The sequence below is a fragment of the Ambystoma mexicanum genome, chromosome 10, assembly GCF_040938575.1.
Source record: "Ambystoma mexicanum isolate Mex_15411 chromosome 10, UKY_AmexF1_1, whole genome shotgun sequence".
Lineage (NCBI taxonomy): Eukaryota > Metazoa > Chordata > Amphibia > Caudata > Ambystomatidae > Ambystoma > Ambystoma mexicanum.
Window position 1 is genome coordinate 921,505,070 of NC_090932.1, and position 15,715 is coordinate 921,520,784.

Sequence of the window (15,715 nt, forward strand, 5' to 3'; positions counted from 1 at the left end):
TTGAGAGGTCATGTTGAATGTTGGGATAGTTTAATTCATTTAGATTCATTTTTGCATTTAAAGATTAAACAAAAACACAGGTAAGCAAATCAGAACAGTGTCGGGCCCTGAGAGAATAACAGTGCCGTAAGATGTTTTCAGAAAGGCCCAGTATGATTGGTCTGATCGCAGTGCCGGGGGCAGGGAGGTCCAATTCTTGGAGACAATGACCGGGAAGCTTAGCTGTCTGGTTCTTTTTAGTCTGAATCTTGGAGTGATGACCCGGTGGGCATGGGCGGAGCACACGGGTCTTGAAGATTGCACTTTTATGAGTTTGTTAGATAGGTTGGTGGGCGGAGTTTGATAGGCATTTGTGGGGAATGGCTAGTGTTTTGAAGATAATTTGCTCACGTAGAGGAGGCCAGTGAGCGTTTCTTATTGCTGCAGAGATGTGCACCCTCCTAGGGATGGTGAGCGCATCACTGAGTGCATTGATCTGAATGACCTGGAGTTTGCTAATGCTTTGGGTGGATGTGCCAGCAAAGAGAATGTTACAATATTCAATTTTGGAGCCAATAAGCGCTCGGGCGATGGTGAGGCAACTGAGTACAGGAAAGGTCTTCTAGCATTGATTAACTTAGTGGTGTATGCAGCAGAAGATGCGATAGTGTTGACGTGTCTAGTGAGCGATAGGGTAGCAGCCAGGTGAACACCTAAGGCCTTGACAACACCAGAGACTGGGCTAGTAATGCCATCAATGGTAAAGGTATTGTAATCATAGCCTAGCATACTGAGTAGGGATTGAGATCCGACCAGAAGAATGTCTGTCGTATCGTCATTGTCAGTTAAGTCTCTCATGGAGCGGTCTGCTAGAAAGGAGGAGATCAATGTGATTGCTTCAGTAGAGAAATGAGCTGCAGGCGCAAGGTGATGGCACAGAATTAGATGGTGGATGAGAAAAAAGGCTGCAGACCAGACAAGCAGAAGGAGGGCTGAATTGCCAGCTTCTTTGATCTCATATAGTTGTTTTTTAAGTCCAGCAGTGTTGTTTCAGTGCCATGGCCAGGTCTAAAGTCGTAGTTGCCGCAGCCCTAGTATGTTATTGGATTCGAGGAGTGCCTGGATCTGGAGGTATGCCACCCGATCCATCATTTTGAGGAGGAAGGGGATAGTGGTGATTGGGCAGTAGTTTGTGGTGATGGCCAGGTCTAGGGAAGGTTTATTTTAGCAGAGCAAGGACCCAGGTATACTTTAGTCTAGTTGTGATGGAGCAGGTGGAGAAGGAGGCCTTGATGAGAGTAGCAATGAAAGGAGAGAGAGCTTAAACACAGTCCTTGATAGCAGAGGCCGGGCAGACATCCCCTTAGCAAATGGAAGGCTTAAGACCTTTGACAATCTGAATGACCTCTATTTCCGAGACTGATTTGAAGGAAAATAAGGGTAGGTTTTTCCGGGAGGCCATGGGACATGTCGTGGGGGTACCTGGGTGACATTGCTGAGGGTGTTTTTTTAGTTAGGATTTTTTTGGAAGAGGGTCAATTTTAGGGCATTTGGATGTTGGAGCACCAGGTATTATCCTTGGTACACTTGGATGGTAGTGGAGCAGGAGATTCAAGCTTGCGCAGAATTGAGAAAAGCTCACACGTGTTAGATTTGGCATTTGAAATCCTTGTATTGAAGGTGGCACTTTTTGCTTGCAGTATGTTCTCTCACTGAAGAGCTAAAGCCAGCATCATTGGGCTCAGAAAGAGTGTTTCTCCATTTCCGTTCAGCCTCACGTTTTTTCAGGTGGAGGGCTATGATGTCGGCAATGTACCATGTATTGAGATGCAAGGCAGGTTTAGCTTTGCATGGTGCAAAGGCAGCTAAGATGTTGATGGCAAGAGTGAGGATTTGGTTGTAGCTGTCTACCAACCAGGCAGGGTCGCTGGCATGAGATTGTGCAGGATGAATCTCCTCCAACACTGGTACGATACACTCTTTAGTTCATTTGCGAGAGCTCCGGTTAGTGTGGGAGGTAGGGGCGAGGGCGTTGTTAGAGATGGTTTTGCTGTAGATATGGAGAATAGGATGATGTTGTGGTCAGTCCGAGGACATGGCAGGTTGGATGTGCGCACAGTCGCTTTTGCTGAATGGAGGCTTAACACTTTGTAATAGTATGCCAGAGGAAGGGGGGCATTTGCATCACTGAAGCATTACAGTCAAAGTCAGTAAAACAATTCAAGATGGGACCTTTGAAGTGTGGAGGGCTGAGGATTCGTTGTGTAAAGCCTAGATCCATAAGGGAGCTAGCGAGAGAGGAGGTGTTTTCATCAGTCTCATCCTTGAAGCCTAGATTTAGGTCACCAAGGAGTAGGGTTTTGGAGGAAGGTTGGATGTTCGTCGAGAGGAGGTGCAAGATGTCCTCTTTGAAATGGACTGTTAGGCCTGGAGCATGGTAAACTATGTGCATAGTTATAGCGGAGGTGTGGGAAAGGCTTAATTTGGTTGTGGGTAGCTCTCCACTTGTGGTGGACATGTTGCCATTTCTCTGATAGGGAAGGAGTCTCTTACTATGAGTGCCACCCCCTGCCTCTAGAGTCTAGCCTGTCTTTGCGGAGGATGGTGTATGTAACCAGGTTTCTGAAATGGCTAAAAGGTCCAGATTATTCAATGTAATAACGTCAAAAATTTCAAGTGGGTGAGCTGGGATCGATCTGGCATTATCTAGGGCTCCCTGTAATAATGCAGAAGGGGAATACAATGGGGAATTGTTATTGATGGCAAGCAATTTACTGCTGGTGCCATTCTTCAAGTTCAGTGTGATGTTGTGGTCACTGAGTGGGTTAACTGCCTCGGAGGTGGTGTTAAAGAAGGGTTATTAGCTTCGCAGATATTGATGAAACGCGACATCATGCACAGGTGGCGCTGGTAGGTCCTGGTGGGGGGGACCATAGTGGGCTGTGCGCACAGTCACTTTTGCTGAATGGAGGCTTAACACTTTGTAATAGTATTCCAGAGGAAGGGGGGCATTTGAATCAGCAATATCACAAATTATCACAGTATATAGGGCCCCTCCAAAACCTTCCCCCGCAATAACGGAGGACTCAGCCATGGGGCACATTGTACTGTCTTTTATTCTCCAATAGACAGGGATCATACAGGAAACCACAAATCTCTTGCAATCTCAGCCTCTGAGCTTGTGTTGCCCAGTTGTGTAGATTGCCGACATCACAAACCTCAACACCATCCCCAACAACCTATGAGAACCCACTATTTGTTAGCTCGGGCTTACCACCTATGGAACCCATATACATCTGGGTTCTCACTGGTCTTTTCAAGGTAACGAGAAAGACTATGCATTCCCATTGTTGCCACTGGTCTGATCACATAGCCTGAAAGAGTGCCTGCCGGTGCAGTTGCTGGGAACAACTCCTCTTCTCACCAAGAGTAAATACCTATTATTTGTCTCTGCTGGGCCACGTGTGCGAGGACCAGGGAACTGAGCCTTTCTGTCTACAATTAAAAGGATTTTATTCTGTATTTCACAGGTAGCTCACTGCCTCGGGACTCAGGAATTATCCACCTGCCCTTGTCATTGGCTGCGAACATCATCTCTGTGCTTTGTGCTGCAGGGACAGCACTTCTCCCTCCAAGTATTTGAGGCCTGTGATTTTGTGTGTATTCACTACAGTCATTCTATGGTTTCCCTATACGTTTTAATATCTTCTTAAACAATAGTTGCGATAGAGCCCTATAAGTTCCTTGTATGTCCTCGTCGATCCTTATGGCTAGTTGCGATGAAACAGTTGCAAGCTCAGTCCATATCTGCTTGGCTTTCTTGCATTTCTGCATTTGGCTAAGGAAAAAGAAAAGCTCTTGGCAGTATGTACGTGTATCTGTCCCCTATCTATAGAAGGTTTAAGCATGTTCTTCATGTATACATGTGTGTGCCTGCGTATCTTCGTGCAGGAATGCAATTTTTTTTTGTGACTAACGCTGCTATGTTGTGTTTGTAATTGTTCATTTGTAATGCGCATATACACGTGTGTCTGAAGGTCCAACAAGGCAATGGGGGGTTGAGTGGAACAATCCTACTAGGCCTTGTACATTCAGAATGTGCAAGTGCAGGTATTTATAACACACTTAATACCCGAGATCGATTTTAGGTGCGGATCCGGGATTCGATCCAATGTTTCTCAGAGTGGTCTTGCTTCCAAGACCCGCACATTGCCACTGAGCTATCCTCCCCCCCTGTCACTAGTGATGTCATCCATCATCATGGCTGGACTTTGTCATAAATCAAAGCAAAAAACGAGCACAAACTACATACAAGTGCTAGCTGGGCTCAATATACCCAGGAGAAAATGTGCCATGGTTCATCACATCTCGAAACACAGCGCTGATGAATTAGTGCTTGAACAAAAGCGAACTATGCGCAAGGATGTGAAAGAATTTCAGCTTGCCCACTTGGTAGGGAGAAGCATCTTAATTAAGAGAAGGAAGCAACTGTATCGAAACTGGGTCAAAGCTCATAAATACGAAATGTTTCAGAATGGCTCAGAGAAAATGATGCAGGCATTGGGAGCAAAGAATTTTTGAACGGGACCCACCTTAACGCCTGCAATCTATTATCGAATGTCATCCCCGAACAGACTTGGGCTCAGCATTTCACAACTTTATATAATACCCAAGCTGAGAAACCGCTAACACAAATTTCGTTGACCACTTCTTCCTCATGGAATCTTGATTTCCACGATGAAGAAATCCTTGCCATCATAAAAAAAAGCAAGCACATTCAGAGGCCCAGATGGGTTTACTAACGCCGTTCTAAGAACAGCGCCTGAAGAATGGGTCTTCCAAAGAATTGCCTTACAGGGTAACGTACCGAACTCCTGGAAAAAAAGCATCATACCAATATTTTTAAAAGGAGACCATACAAACCCTACCAATTAGTGGCAAATTGCGTTGCTGGACGTTTTAGGCAAGATCTTTGCGTCATTACTTCTAAAACGCCTAACAGAATGGGCCAACAGAATACGAGCACTAGAAAATAGACAAAGTGGCTTTGTCAAAGCGTGAGGTGTAGTCTGGATCTATTCCTGTTGAATCTACTAAACGGAAACTCTGCGAGAGGATTTTAACATCTACATGGCATGCATCGACCTCAAAAGTGTGTTTGACAGCATCGAAAGAGAACGTCTATAGTTAAAGATGACAATAGCCGGATGGCCACCACAACTTCTAAACGCAACCAAAGCCTTGTATGGCGGCACATCAATGCTTATCAGATTAAACCAACAAGGCCTTCTGACTAAATCTATCAAAACCACAAAGGGTCTCAAGCAAGGTTGCCCCCTCAAAGCATTTCTGTTTAATTTCTTCATCGCAGACATTCGACGTATTATGGATCGTGCACCCTCCTGCTTACAAAAAAACCCATCAAATATGATTGGATGGATGTTTTACGGCAATTAATTGTTGGTTTTAGATCGAACACCTCGTGGTCTCCAACGATAATTGGCAACTGTTCAGAAATATGTTGATCGAAACGGATTACGTATTAACCCCAACAAATCAGAAGTACTAATTCTAGAAAAAAGAAGCACACGTAAAAGCAAAAATCTTGCCTGGCTCTTAAATAACCATCTTTTGTAACCAGTGCCTACAATCAAGTATCTAGGCACAATAATTAGCGCAAATGCAAACAAAGCTCCATGGCATGAACACCTAGTCAGAAAGGTTACCCAATTATCAGCTCAAGCCAAACTTATAGGGTTCAAATATGGGAAATGTTCACTCATCCCATTTGTACGCTTCTATAACCGGAAAGTTGTCCCCACTCTGACATACGGTGCAGAGGCATGTCTTATTCTTCCCTGGGACACATGGCACTGACTGTAAGGAAAATGTTGGGCTCGGTATTACAACTGCCGAACGCAGACCCTGTAGCTGTCATCAGTCATGAGGTCGGTCTCCCCTCTTTGAATGCAAGAGTCAAATGAAACCTGCTACAACTCTATAATAAAATCAGTCCTGCCTGCATGCCACAATTCTTAACATCTAAATCTGGAAGCTATACGGATTATTATTATTATTGGTCATTAGAGATCTGGTCTCAAACATGCCTTCACATTTTGACCGACATTGGCACATCGAAAGAGACCCTGGCTAATAACCCATGCTATGTAAAGGAAATGGTGTAGACTCAGGACTGGCAAGAGACGGAAACAAAGAGAGGCCTCTCGAAGATCCCCAAGCATACAAAGTTCTTGCGAGGCTCCTATAATCACAATCCAGCTTACCTGACAAGGTTCCCAAGCATCGAACACCGACAACTGCTCATGAGATTCCGGTTGGACATTCTTCATAATAACACCACTATTCACAGACAGGTGTAAGGCCACATTCAAAATGCAGATTTTGCGATTCACAGGAGGAGTCGCTAAAACATTTGGTCCTGTTTTGCCCAAAATTGGGAAGCTTAAGAGCTTTATATCCAAGCAATCACCTAGTGGCACTGTTTGGTCTAGATGCTGAAGCTTGGTGGGAGGCCCTTTATGCAGGGGAGAGGCCTATTTGGTCACATGCGTTAACAACATTTTTGGAAACTGTTTTAGAGAAAATATCGCTAGCATAAATGTACTAGGAACGTATCATGTAATGTTGTAACATGGTAAAGGATTATGAAAAACTGTAAACCAATAAAATAAAAAAAATAAGTCAATTTGGTCCATCGATGAGGCAACTGGCTCCTCGAAGTCGTCAACTGTATATGGTTAAAAAGGAAATCCGAGAGAATATCTCTTTCCATACGTGGAATACACTGGCACGCCTGCTGGTTGGCCGACCAGCGAGTTACATCTTTCGTTCCTCATTCTTCCGGTTGACATTTGCATAGGGGATATGGGGACCCTTCCAGGGACCCCCTCTTCATCTATTGGTTATTGGTGCTGAGCTGGCTGGTTTGTGATTTAGGGGCAGTGAGACGGGGGAATATGGACACTCCCAGGATACAGTTAATGCGGCAGAGAGGTGGCTTGGGTGAGGCGCAAGGATGGATTAGTACATGAGGAGGGGTGAGATGAAGTGAGTGCCCGGCTGGCAGGGCAGCTAATGGTCGTTCTAGCCGATGTGTCTAGTTGGGGTTTAGCGCTGAGTGCATAATGGGACATGTCGTGGAGTGGTGAATCTGCGCTGATGTGCGAATGCATGCACCATTGCACAATGGAGGAGGCATTGGAGTGCGGTGGTGTGTGATGTGGTGAGCAGTGTGTGAGGTTAATTGGGCCAGTCTGGTGATGCCTAGACAGGGCACGGATAAGCCTGCAGTGGCTGGTTTGGTCAGTGATTCAATTGGAAGGCTGGTAGATGAGAGGATGTGTGCATGGGATGTGTGAGGTCAGTAGGGAAATATGCACTGTGGGAGGAAAGGGAAGGGCGGGATGGATGAGTGGAGTGGGAGGATGGTAGACGTGGCAAGAGTAATTGAAACACTGGTAGGGCGTTAAATCACATACCATGGATTCCATGGCCTGATTGGGACAGACAAGGAGCAATGACCTTGTAATGGGGCCTTTGGAGCGGGCCGGCTTCACCAGCTAGCTCCCCATAGATTGCTCATAGTATGCTGCGGCCAATCCACAGCATTCAGGGTTGGGTTTGGGATCTGGCATCTCGGGTGCAGTGGGTCAGGCGAAGTGGTGGCAGACATATATTAAAAAGGAGCTGGCACTCCGAGGACTGTACGAGCAGCCCAGTAGGGCTTACCTCATCCAAGTGTGGCCAGAGATGGATCAATGGCCTTGTGGAGGGGACTGGCTTCGACTGCTGGCTCCCCAGGATTGGACATATCATAGTATTCTGCAGCCAATCCCTTGGTAGTTATAGTATGTATGGCCCTCTGTTTGCTCATTGTTGACAACAGCTCACCAACATTCCCATATTATAATTAAATTTCATATTCATGATCTGGGGACATTACCAGGCATCATGCGCCCTGAAGTCTGAATAAAAGGCATAGACGTCATTTCACCAAAATGCCAGGGGTAGCGGAAGTGACACTACACGACCCTTGTCCTCTGATGACATCACAGGAAGTGGTGTCATTTGACCTCGCCCCTAATTGCCATCACAGGAAGTGATGGCACACAACCTTTCACCCTTTGACAAAACAGGAAGTGGCATCACATATCATTGTTCCTCATTAGACTAAGAAAATGTGGTTACGAGATCACTGTAATATAATATACATGTCATACAAGAATGGATAACCATAAGTAGCATTAATATCAGTGTGTATAGGCCCATATCCCCACATTACTGTGAATGCAAGCAGACCTCCAACATAGCAACCTGGACTATTGTACATCAGTTGGGTTAAACTGTGGACAGACCGAGCATCTCGAAGAGGCATAAACTCCAACGCGCAGACATCCAGTGCCTGCCAAGTGTCTGGCCACAGTCTGGAAACAGCAACTGACCAACGCAAATCCAAATGCTTTGTAAGTCAGACCCTAAGACATTTGGACAGGGCAATGGTTCCGAAGCCATGCACAACTAATATGTTCTACTGTTAGTGATAAACGAGATGTCATAGTAGCACCACCCACTCTCAATCACCCCTGCATAACAAGGTACCATTGCCTCTTGACTGAGACATGAGCAGACATGAGCAGAGACTGTCCATATTCGATAATGGCGCCGTTCTGTGTAAACCTTCACATGCAAATGAAAAACAAATATTTACCTGAGTTGCTCACGCATAAAAACAATACATGAACATGCAGGATGAGTGATAAATTGGCCCCTCCACCCCCTCCAGCCGTAGCCCCCTGTGCGGACATGAAGACTCAGACAGCCTTTGTTCTTCTGACTGCTTTTTTTGTGCTCCTTGAAGATAGAGCTGGATTGGTCGGCTTGCAACGAAGCACAGCTGGAATAGACACACAATGCAAACGTCGGGGCACTTTTTCTCCTATTGATAACTTCTTGGCCACCGTGATTTTTTTCAATCCAATTGTACTTGGTTTTCCGCAAAAAGGTAGAGGTTGTTTTCCCCTCAACGCGGACCCATAAGAAACAGGGGGCCTCATTAAGAGTATGGAGGTAGCCATGCCGGGTCCGGGTTCCTGGAATGGGGAAATACCGGCCATTTCTGACCTTGGAGGGCCCAGTATTTCCCCATTCCAGTATCCTGGACCCGGTACATCCCCATTCCCATTTGAGCCCCCATAGGACTCAATGAGAATGGGGAGGATGCTAACAACGGGCCTGTTAATGACAGGCCCATTGTTAGCATCCTGGTCTGCTAGCGGGTCCCACTAAAGATGCCTGGTTTTACCAGACGTCCTTTGCGGGACCCGCAAGTAGACCTCGTAATGAGGAGGTAGAGGGATAACGGGGCCGGCAGCTCTACCGGCACCGTTATCCCTCTACCGCCTTCCTCGTAATGAGGCCCAGGGTCTTCTATTAGTTGGTGCATATGTTCCTGGCACAGCCTCTACTCCCTGTTGCATCCCTGATGGCTAGCAAACAGGACAGCATAGCTGGTTGAGAGAAAGGACATCAGTCAGAGCAATGCCAGAGAATGCCTGGTTGCCCTCCTCAGCTGCATGCCGCATGTGAAAACAGAAGCCATGGCTCCCATGGCCGGTCATCTCAGAGCCAAGCCGCCCACCCCTCAGCCTCTCTCTCAGCCGGTGCCGCAGCACAGCAGCCTCGCTGGGTGTTCTGGGGTGCAGCGGAAAGGGCGGGCTGCCGGCCACCTCAAGGAAGGGTCTCTTAAACAAACTCCTCTTTCATTGTGATTCCTGGGCAGCCTCCACTCTTTGCAGATTAAGATTTCCTGTGTGTAACGTGCCCCGGAGCTCCTCAGAGAGCAGGTACATTTGAGCAAACACGGCAGCCGTTCACTGAGCCAAAGATTGCTTTCAGTTTCATTTCCCACTCTGGTTTCCTGATCCAACAGAAATCGCCACCTAACATAATTCCGACTGAAAAAAAGCCATCCATATTGGAACAGAGCTGAATATACTATGCAGAGCCGGAGACCGAGGTATTCAGAAAAATCCAGAGCACCGCACACAGGGCTGCGGACATCAATTCTGCCCAGGAGCTTCTGTTTTTAAATCATTTTGGCTTTTTTTAAATAACATATGGGTCGCAAGGGAGACCGTATGGGTCACTGCTGTGATTGCCGGGTTCGCAACTGCGACCCCTGGTCACCCCCAAATGAGATCCCTGATTCAATGTCCAAGCACTGCAAGGGATTTTAAATAGGTCAACAGGCCTGTAATGCCTGGAATGACCCAAGGGTACTGCCTATACATCTATGATAACCTGCGTCACTCTCGTTACTCATTATGAGTCCCTCAAGATGTTTTGGACTATACATCCCATGATCCCTAGCCAGTAGTGTAAACAGTGAAGTCCACAAATTGACCAATGAGAACTCTCTTTGAGCATTCAAGGCTATAAAATGAAGCAATAACCCGTGAGGTGGGGGGCATTACCACCTGGCAGTGGTCGGAGGCCAAAGTTAATGAGGGCATGTGACAATATGACTTCTTCTTTTCTGCACGAGTATAAGGGTGAGTAGGAGTAAAACCACCTCATCAACCCTCACACTTCTACAAACCAACAGTGACCCCAATCATAAAGGTAAAACAGGCACAGTTAAGAGATATACCTCCTTCACCTTTTGTGGTAATGTGGGCTCGGGCAAGGCTTAAGAGTGGTGTGAATGTGATCCAGTAGTGACACAAACAGCAAAGTAAAACAGTCCATAACAAAGGGAATGTCCAATAAAGGTTCTATAAAAATAGGTATACTTTAATAAAACACACCATCTGCAAGAAAACTAAAATAGAAAACACTGTACAAAACCCATCCTTGTGGAAAGAACAGAGAACATGCAACAGATAGAGAAATGCAGCACTCTGGGTATAACCGCAAGGGAGATAGACAAGTTAAGTAACCACTAAAAGGATATGTCTGTGGATGAAAAATGGAAACAAGTGACCTAACCCATCTTATGGCCCAAAATGGACCAGGTGGCAGTTGTTTTTCAATAGTACCTTGTTTCGGTTCTTTGGCAGCTAGACAGTGTCAAACCCAGCTCTGACCAGTTGTGCAAGTGAATCGAGTTCAGTTGGGGTATGTTGAATCAGGTGGGTCCATGCAGCAGTAGGGCATCGAGCAGATTAAATGTGGTAGCTCCTTGCGGTTCGAAAGACAGCGTTCGGCGAAAGCAGTTTGGGGTACTCACAGGTTCTGTTCAAGGTTGATCTGAGTCAAGTCGGGTTCTGACCGCTGGTAAAGGTCAATGAGTTTGGATCCAGTGATGCGAATTGGCAGATGGTGATAGTTCAAAGTGGTAATCCTGTTGTTCGGGTGTTCGGTTTGGCAAAGCGGCCATTCGAAGGCAAGTCAGGTCGCTTTGTGGTGTAACCCCTGGTTCAAATTGACAAGTGACACCCAGTGATTTGAGGAGGATCTGGGTGTCGACAAGTTGATTCGAGCCTTGGTGAGGGTACAATGCAGCATCAAAATGGTCTGGGATGCAGGAACTGTAGTGTTAAAAGGAGTGCCAAAGGCAGCACCGGTGGGATACCTCTTGTTCGATGGCAGCAAACATAGTGCAAAGGTTGTTTGACCAGTCTGATGTAGCAGAACAGGGAGCCTTAACTAATCTGGTCCTCCGGAGGCTGTGAGACCCACTGCATGGGCTTTACAACAGAACGAGTCATTTCAGAGAATGCTCTCCCAGCACTGTGAGATTCTTTTGCAGAGTGGCAGGTTCCGGTCCACAGCAAGAGTCACCACCAATGTGCTTTCTGAATGGGTTGGGGGCAGAGCTTTTCTTTGCCTTGGACTGCTCATTCTTCACTTCAGTGGAAAGTACTACTCTCCCAAAAGAGCTCCAAATGAATTCCTTTTCAGGTTTTTGTTCCAGAGTGAAATCAAACAAGTGGGAGAACCCTTCTTTTAAAGCCAAAAAACCAGGCAATTACAGTAAAGCTAGCCTGCTTTAGGAGTCTGATCCTGGTTCTTGGAACAAGTGTACTTTGCCTTCTGATATCCCACTCAAAGTTCTTTGTGCTAAAGGAAGTGGAGAGGACAGGAAGAAAGATGGAGGCAGAGAAAAGAGATGGTGGAAGATGGTGGAAACGTCAGCCAGCTGTGAAGAGCTCCTTCTGTCTACACTTACCCCACCCTGTCCATTTTCAACAGAATCAGAGGCCTTTATGGGATTATTATTATTTATGTATTATTATTTATGTATTATTATGCACCAGATGTCCATGGGTCTCAGCAACCTGGTGTGAGGCCAAGCCGTTGGTGAATGGGTGTGCCCTTTGATTCCTGTTCCCAGAGCAGCATCCTGTGGAGGGGCTGTCTCTCTGGGAAGGTTGTTACCTGCTGTCCCAAAGGAGCAAATAGAGGCAATCTCCCAAGCTACCTTCCTGCCAGAAGTGGTGGGGACAGCCTGGTCTGGAAAGAATACACATAATCTCTTCACAACTGAGCTGTGCTCGAAGGACTGACACATGTATGGTATTAAATTGGTGTGGCTGTAATAATTATGAAAAGTATCATTCGGCATACCATAACTCAGGCACGGCCCATATTTAAAGATTATCTGCCACCTTAACAGTATCGTAATTATAGGGTTTTGGTACGGGTATGCATGTCTTAAATGCAGCCCCTGCGCTGAAGGGTCTTGTCTGTCCCTGCAACTGTTAAATGGGCACCTGTGACCTCTGCCTGCTTTGTGCCACTGGTAGGGCAGGTACTGCGGGTCAGGATACTGATGCAGTAGGACACTGATACATACTATGCTTTTGGCATTGAGCTCATGGAAGGGGAATCTGATCAGCAGATTTCCCTTTCAGAGATGGAATTACCTGCATTATTGTATTCATTAACATACATCAATAAAAACCAGGGCTTCTACACCCTTGACAGATGGCAAATCCCCACAGGGCTCCTCCAAATTACAAGGCAGTAAGGCCCCTCACCCCACTGAATGGGTTATAGCTATTTGCAGCCCGCCATGTTGTCCGGTGTGCCTATAGCTTTTCTAAAGTTGTGAAACAATGTTGTAGCCATTTCACAAGCTTAAGTAAGTGCCCCCCATGGAAAAAGGGAGAAGTGAAAAAATCCTGGAATGGCATGTGTGACAGGCTGCATGGTGTGGCAGGTTAGGCAGCAAGGTAGGTGCGGTAATGGGGTGAGGCAGGGGAAGTGTGGCAGGGCACCGAGGGAGGTGAGGGAGCCAGACACTGAGAGCAAAGAAGATTGAGTCCATCTCGTCAGGGGGGTGCAGAAAGTGGGCTATATCATGAGGTAAATTCCAGGTATTGAGCACCCTCAGTGGCTCGAAGATGGCACACGTCACCTCCCAGTGCGGATGTGCATTCTAGTTTCTTAGTCTCCGCAGAAGTACACATCCCGCATTTCACCTTTAGAAAATAGTGTCATATTTATTTGCATTTTTTTTTTAAAGCACTCACACAGCCTGGGGTCATCGAGGCGCTGTTACAGGAACATGTCTTAGTTGCGTATCTATAACACGCTTAATACCCAGAGGTTTCTAATCGCGGGCCCGGGGATCGAACCTGTGTTGCTTCGTGTCGTCTTGTTTCCAAGGCGAGCACGTTGCCGCTGAGCTATCCTCCCAGGACATTACCTGAAAACTTGACCCAACATGCAGTTCTTGCTTTCTTTCATAGTCAACAATAGCAGCAATAAATCATGCATGTTCTTATTGACCTTATGTTTTTCTCTCTTTCTTAGGGAAGCGGCAAGCAATTTCCTCACTGCACTGAGCTTGCAAAGGAAGAGCAGAATTCTGCAGCCTGTCCCACATCCAGCCATCTCAGGCAATATATGGGCTGCCCTTCGAATCGCCCTATCAATGATGGATCAGCCGGAACTTTTTCAAGCAGCCAACGTCGGCGATCTGGACATGCTGTTGAGGGCTTTCAACCTGGATCTCTGAGGAAAAAACACCTTCAAACTGAATTTAGAGTAATATTTGGAAACACAACAATATTTTGCTACCCACTGAAGAACTGCAGTCATTTTAAGCGACTAGCTGATGAGAACTCTTTTTTGAAAGACTGTTTTTTTGTTTTTTTTATTGAACTGAAAAGCACAAGATTGGGGCCGGAAGGTCAAACCGTGATTTTAGACAAAAAATTGGAACGTCAACTAGACTGACCAAGCCACGGAAATATGATTCCAAAGGTTAATTCCATTGGTATATTTAATCAATGCTATCTATTGTCAAACAATCGCATGGGAGACATAGAAGAGGTACTGAGTGCAGAAAGGAGCCGCTCAAGGCACAACATAGAAAGAGGACATGGAATACTCGTCCTTTCTTCGGTGTATTGCTTCTTCGTATTCTTAATACTGTCTAGCTCTTACAATGCCACTCAGCGAACATCTGAACTCAGGCAATGCGTGCACGTTGATATACTCCAGTGTGACTTTAGTAGCTATTCATTAACAAGGACTTTTCTTATAAGCAAAGTATCTGCCTTGAACTTTACCAGTGCTTAAGGAGTAGCTTTCTTTTGAAAAGCTAGTTTTTGCGGATGAAAGCAGGAAATGTGCACTAAACTTTCTGCTGTACATAATCGTGGTCTGTGTGACTGTACATATGCACTTTAGAAACACTTTATTTATGCAATGATGCAATGCTCTTTAGGTAGGACTAGGTGATTGAAGAATTTAGCCATCTTGGCTCCCAGGACCAAATGTCATTCCCTGACCTGAGATAGTCGCTTTCATATTACGTTGGGTAAAATAAATGGGAATGCTATTTTTTCAATGCAAGGGAATTAGTTGAAAACAGTCTACTTTTCTAGTAGTTGGTGCTTCAGGAATCTTCCCTCTTAACGACTATGTACACAATGTTAACAGAAGGAAGCTATCGGGGATTTGAAGGCCCATTTTCTCTGAAACTTGGAGCATATTTTAGTGGACGATGGTGACCGGGTCCGTTAGTGCCCTTTCTTCCTTTTGCATTATGGATAATACATGTTTTGCCATTCTGTACCAAGCTGTTTACCATGCAGAGATGCTCAGTGGGCTGTCTAAGCCATGACAACATTGCTTCATCAGAGGGTGCTGACGCAAGGACCTAGGCCTAATATTTTAGGGCAAGCTACAGGTGAAAATCTCCACTTACTTTGCCTGTAAATCCTCCTCATAAAAACACAGAGCAATCTCACCTGATTTGTTATGTCTAATTGAAAAAGGCTGAAGACTGTGGTGCAATGATTATCCTGCGATGGGAGGGAGGGAGGGAAGGAAGGAAGGAAGGAAGGAAGGAAGGAAGGAAGGAAGGAAGGAAGGAAGGAAGGAAGGAAGGAAGGAAGGAAGGAAGGAAGGAAGGAAGGAAGGAAGGAAGGAAGGAAGGAAGGAAGGAAGGAAGGAAGGAAGGAAGGAAGGAAGGAAGGAAGGAAGGAAGGAAGGAAGGAAGGAAGGAAGGAAGGAAGGAAGGAAGGAAGGAAGGAAGGAAGGAAATTTAGCAGGGATAGGGTTGTTTTTACATTAAGGACATGTATCACAATTCGGCCCATATGACTAGTTATCATATTGCGTCACCGCCTGGGTAGTGGATGTAAATTGAAATATGATCTAAACACAGTTCTCAGACTATAGATTCACCAATCATACAGATGACAGACACATTTATAATTGCCTTCCTTGAGAGAGTGTAGGGGTGGCTTGAGCAGATCAA

At 45.9% G+C, this 15,715-nt stretch overlaps 1 protein-coding gene across 1 annotated transcript in view; it reads left to right on the forward strand.

Annotated features, from left to right (window-relative positions):
- Positions 1-15,256, forward strand: part of PEX5L (peroxisomal biogenesis factor 5 like) — a 1,467,323-nt gene extending 1,452,067 nt beyond the window's left edge. Inside the window, exon 14 of the mRNA XM_069618674.1 lies at positions 13,759-15,256. Within this exon, the coding sequence (XP_069474775.1) occupies positions 13,759-13,963 (205 nt within the window). The 3' untranslated portion in view covers positions 13,964-15,256. The remainder of the gene's footprint in view (positions 1-13,758) is intronic.
- The last annotated feature ends 459 nt before the right edge of the window (positions 15,257-15,715 follow it).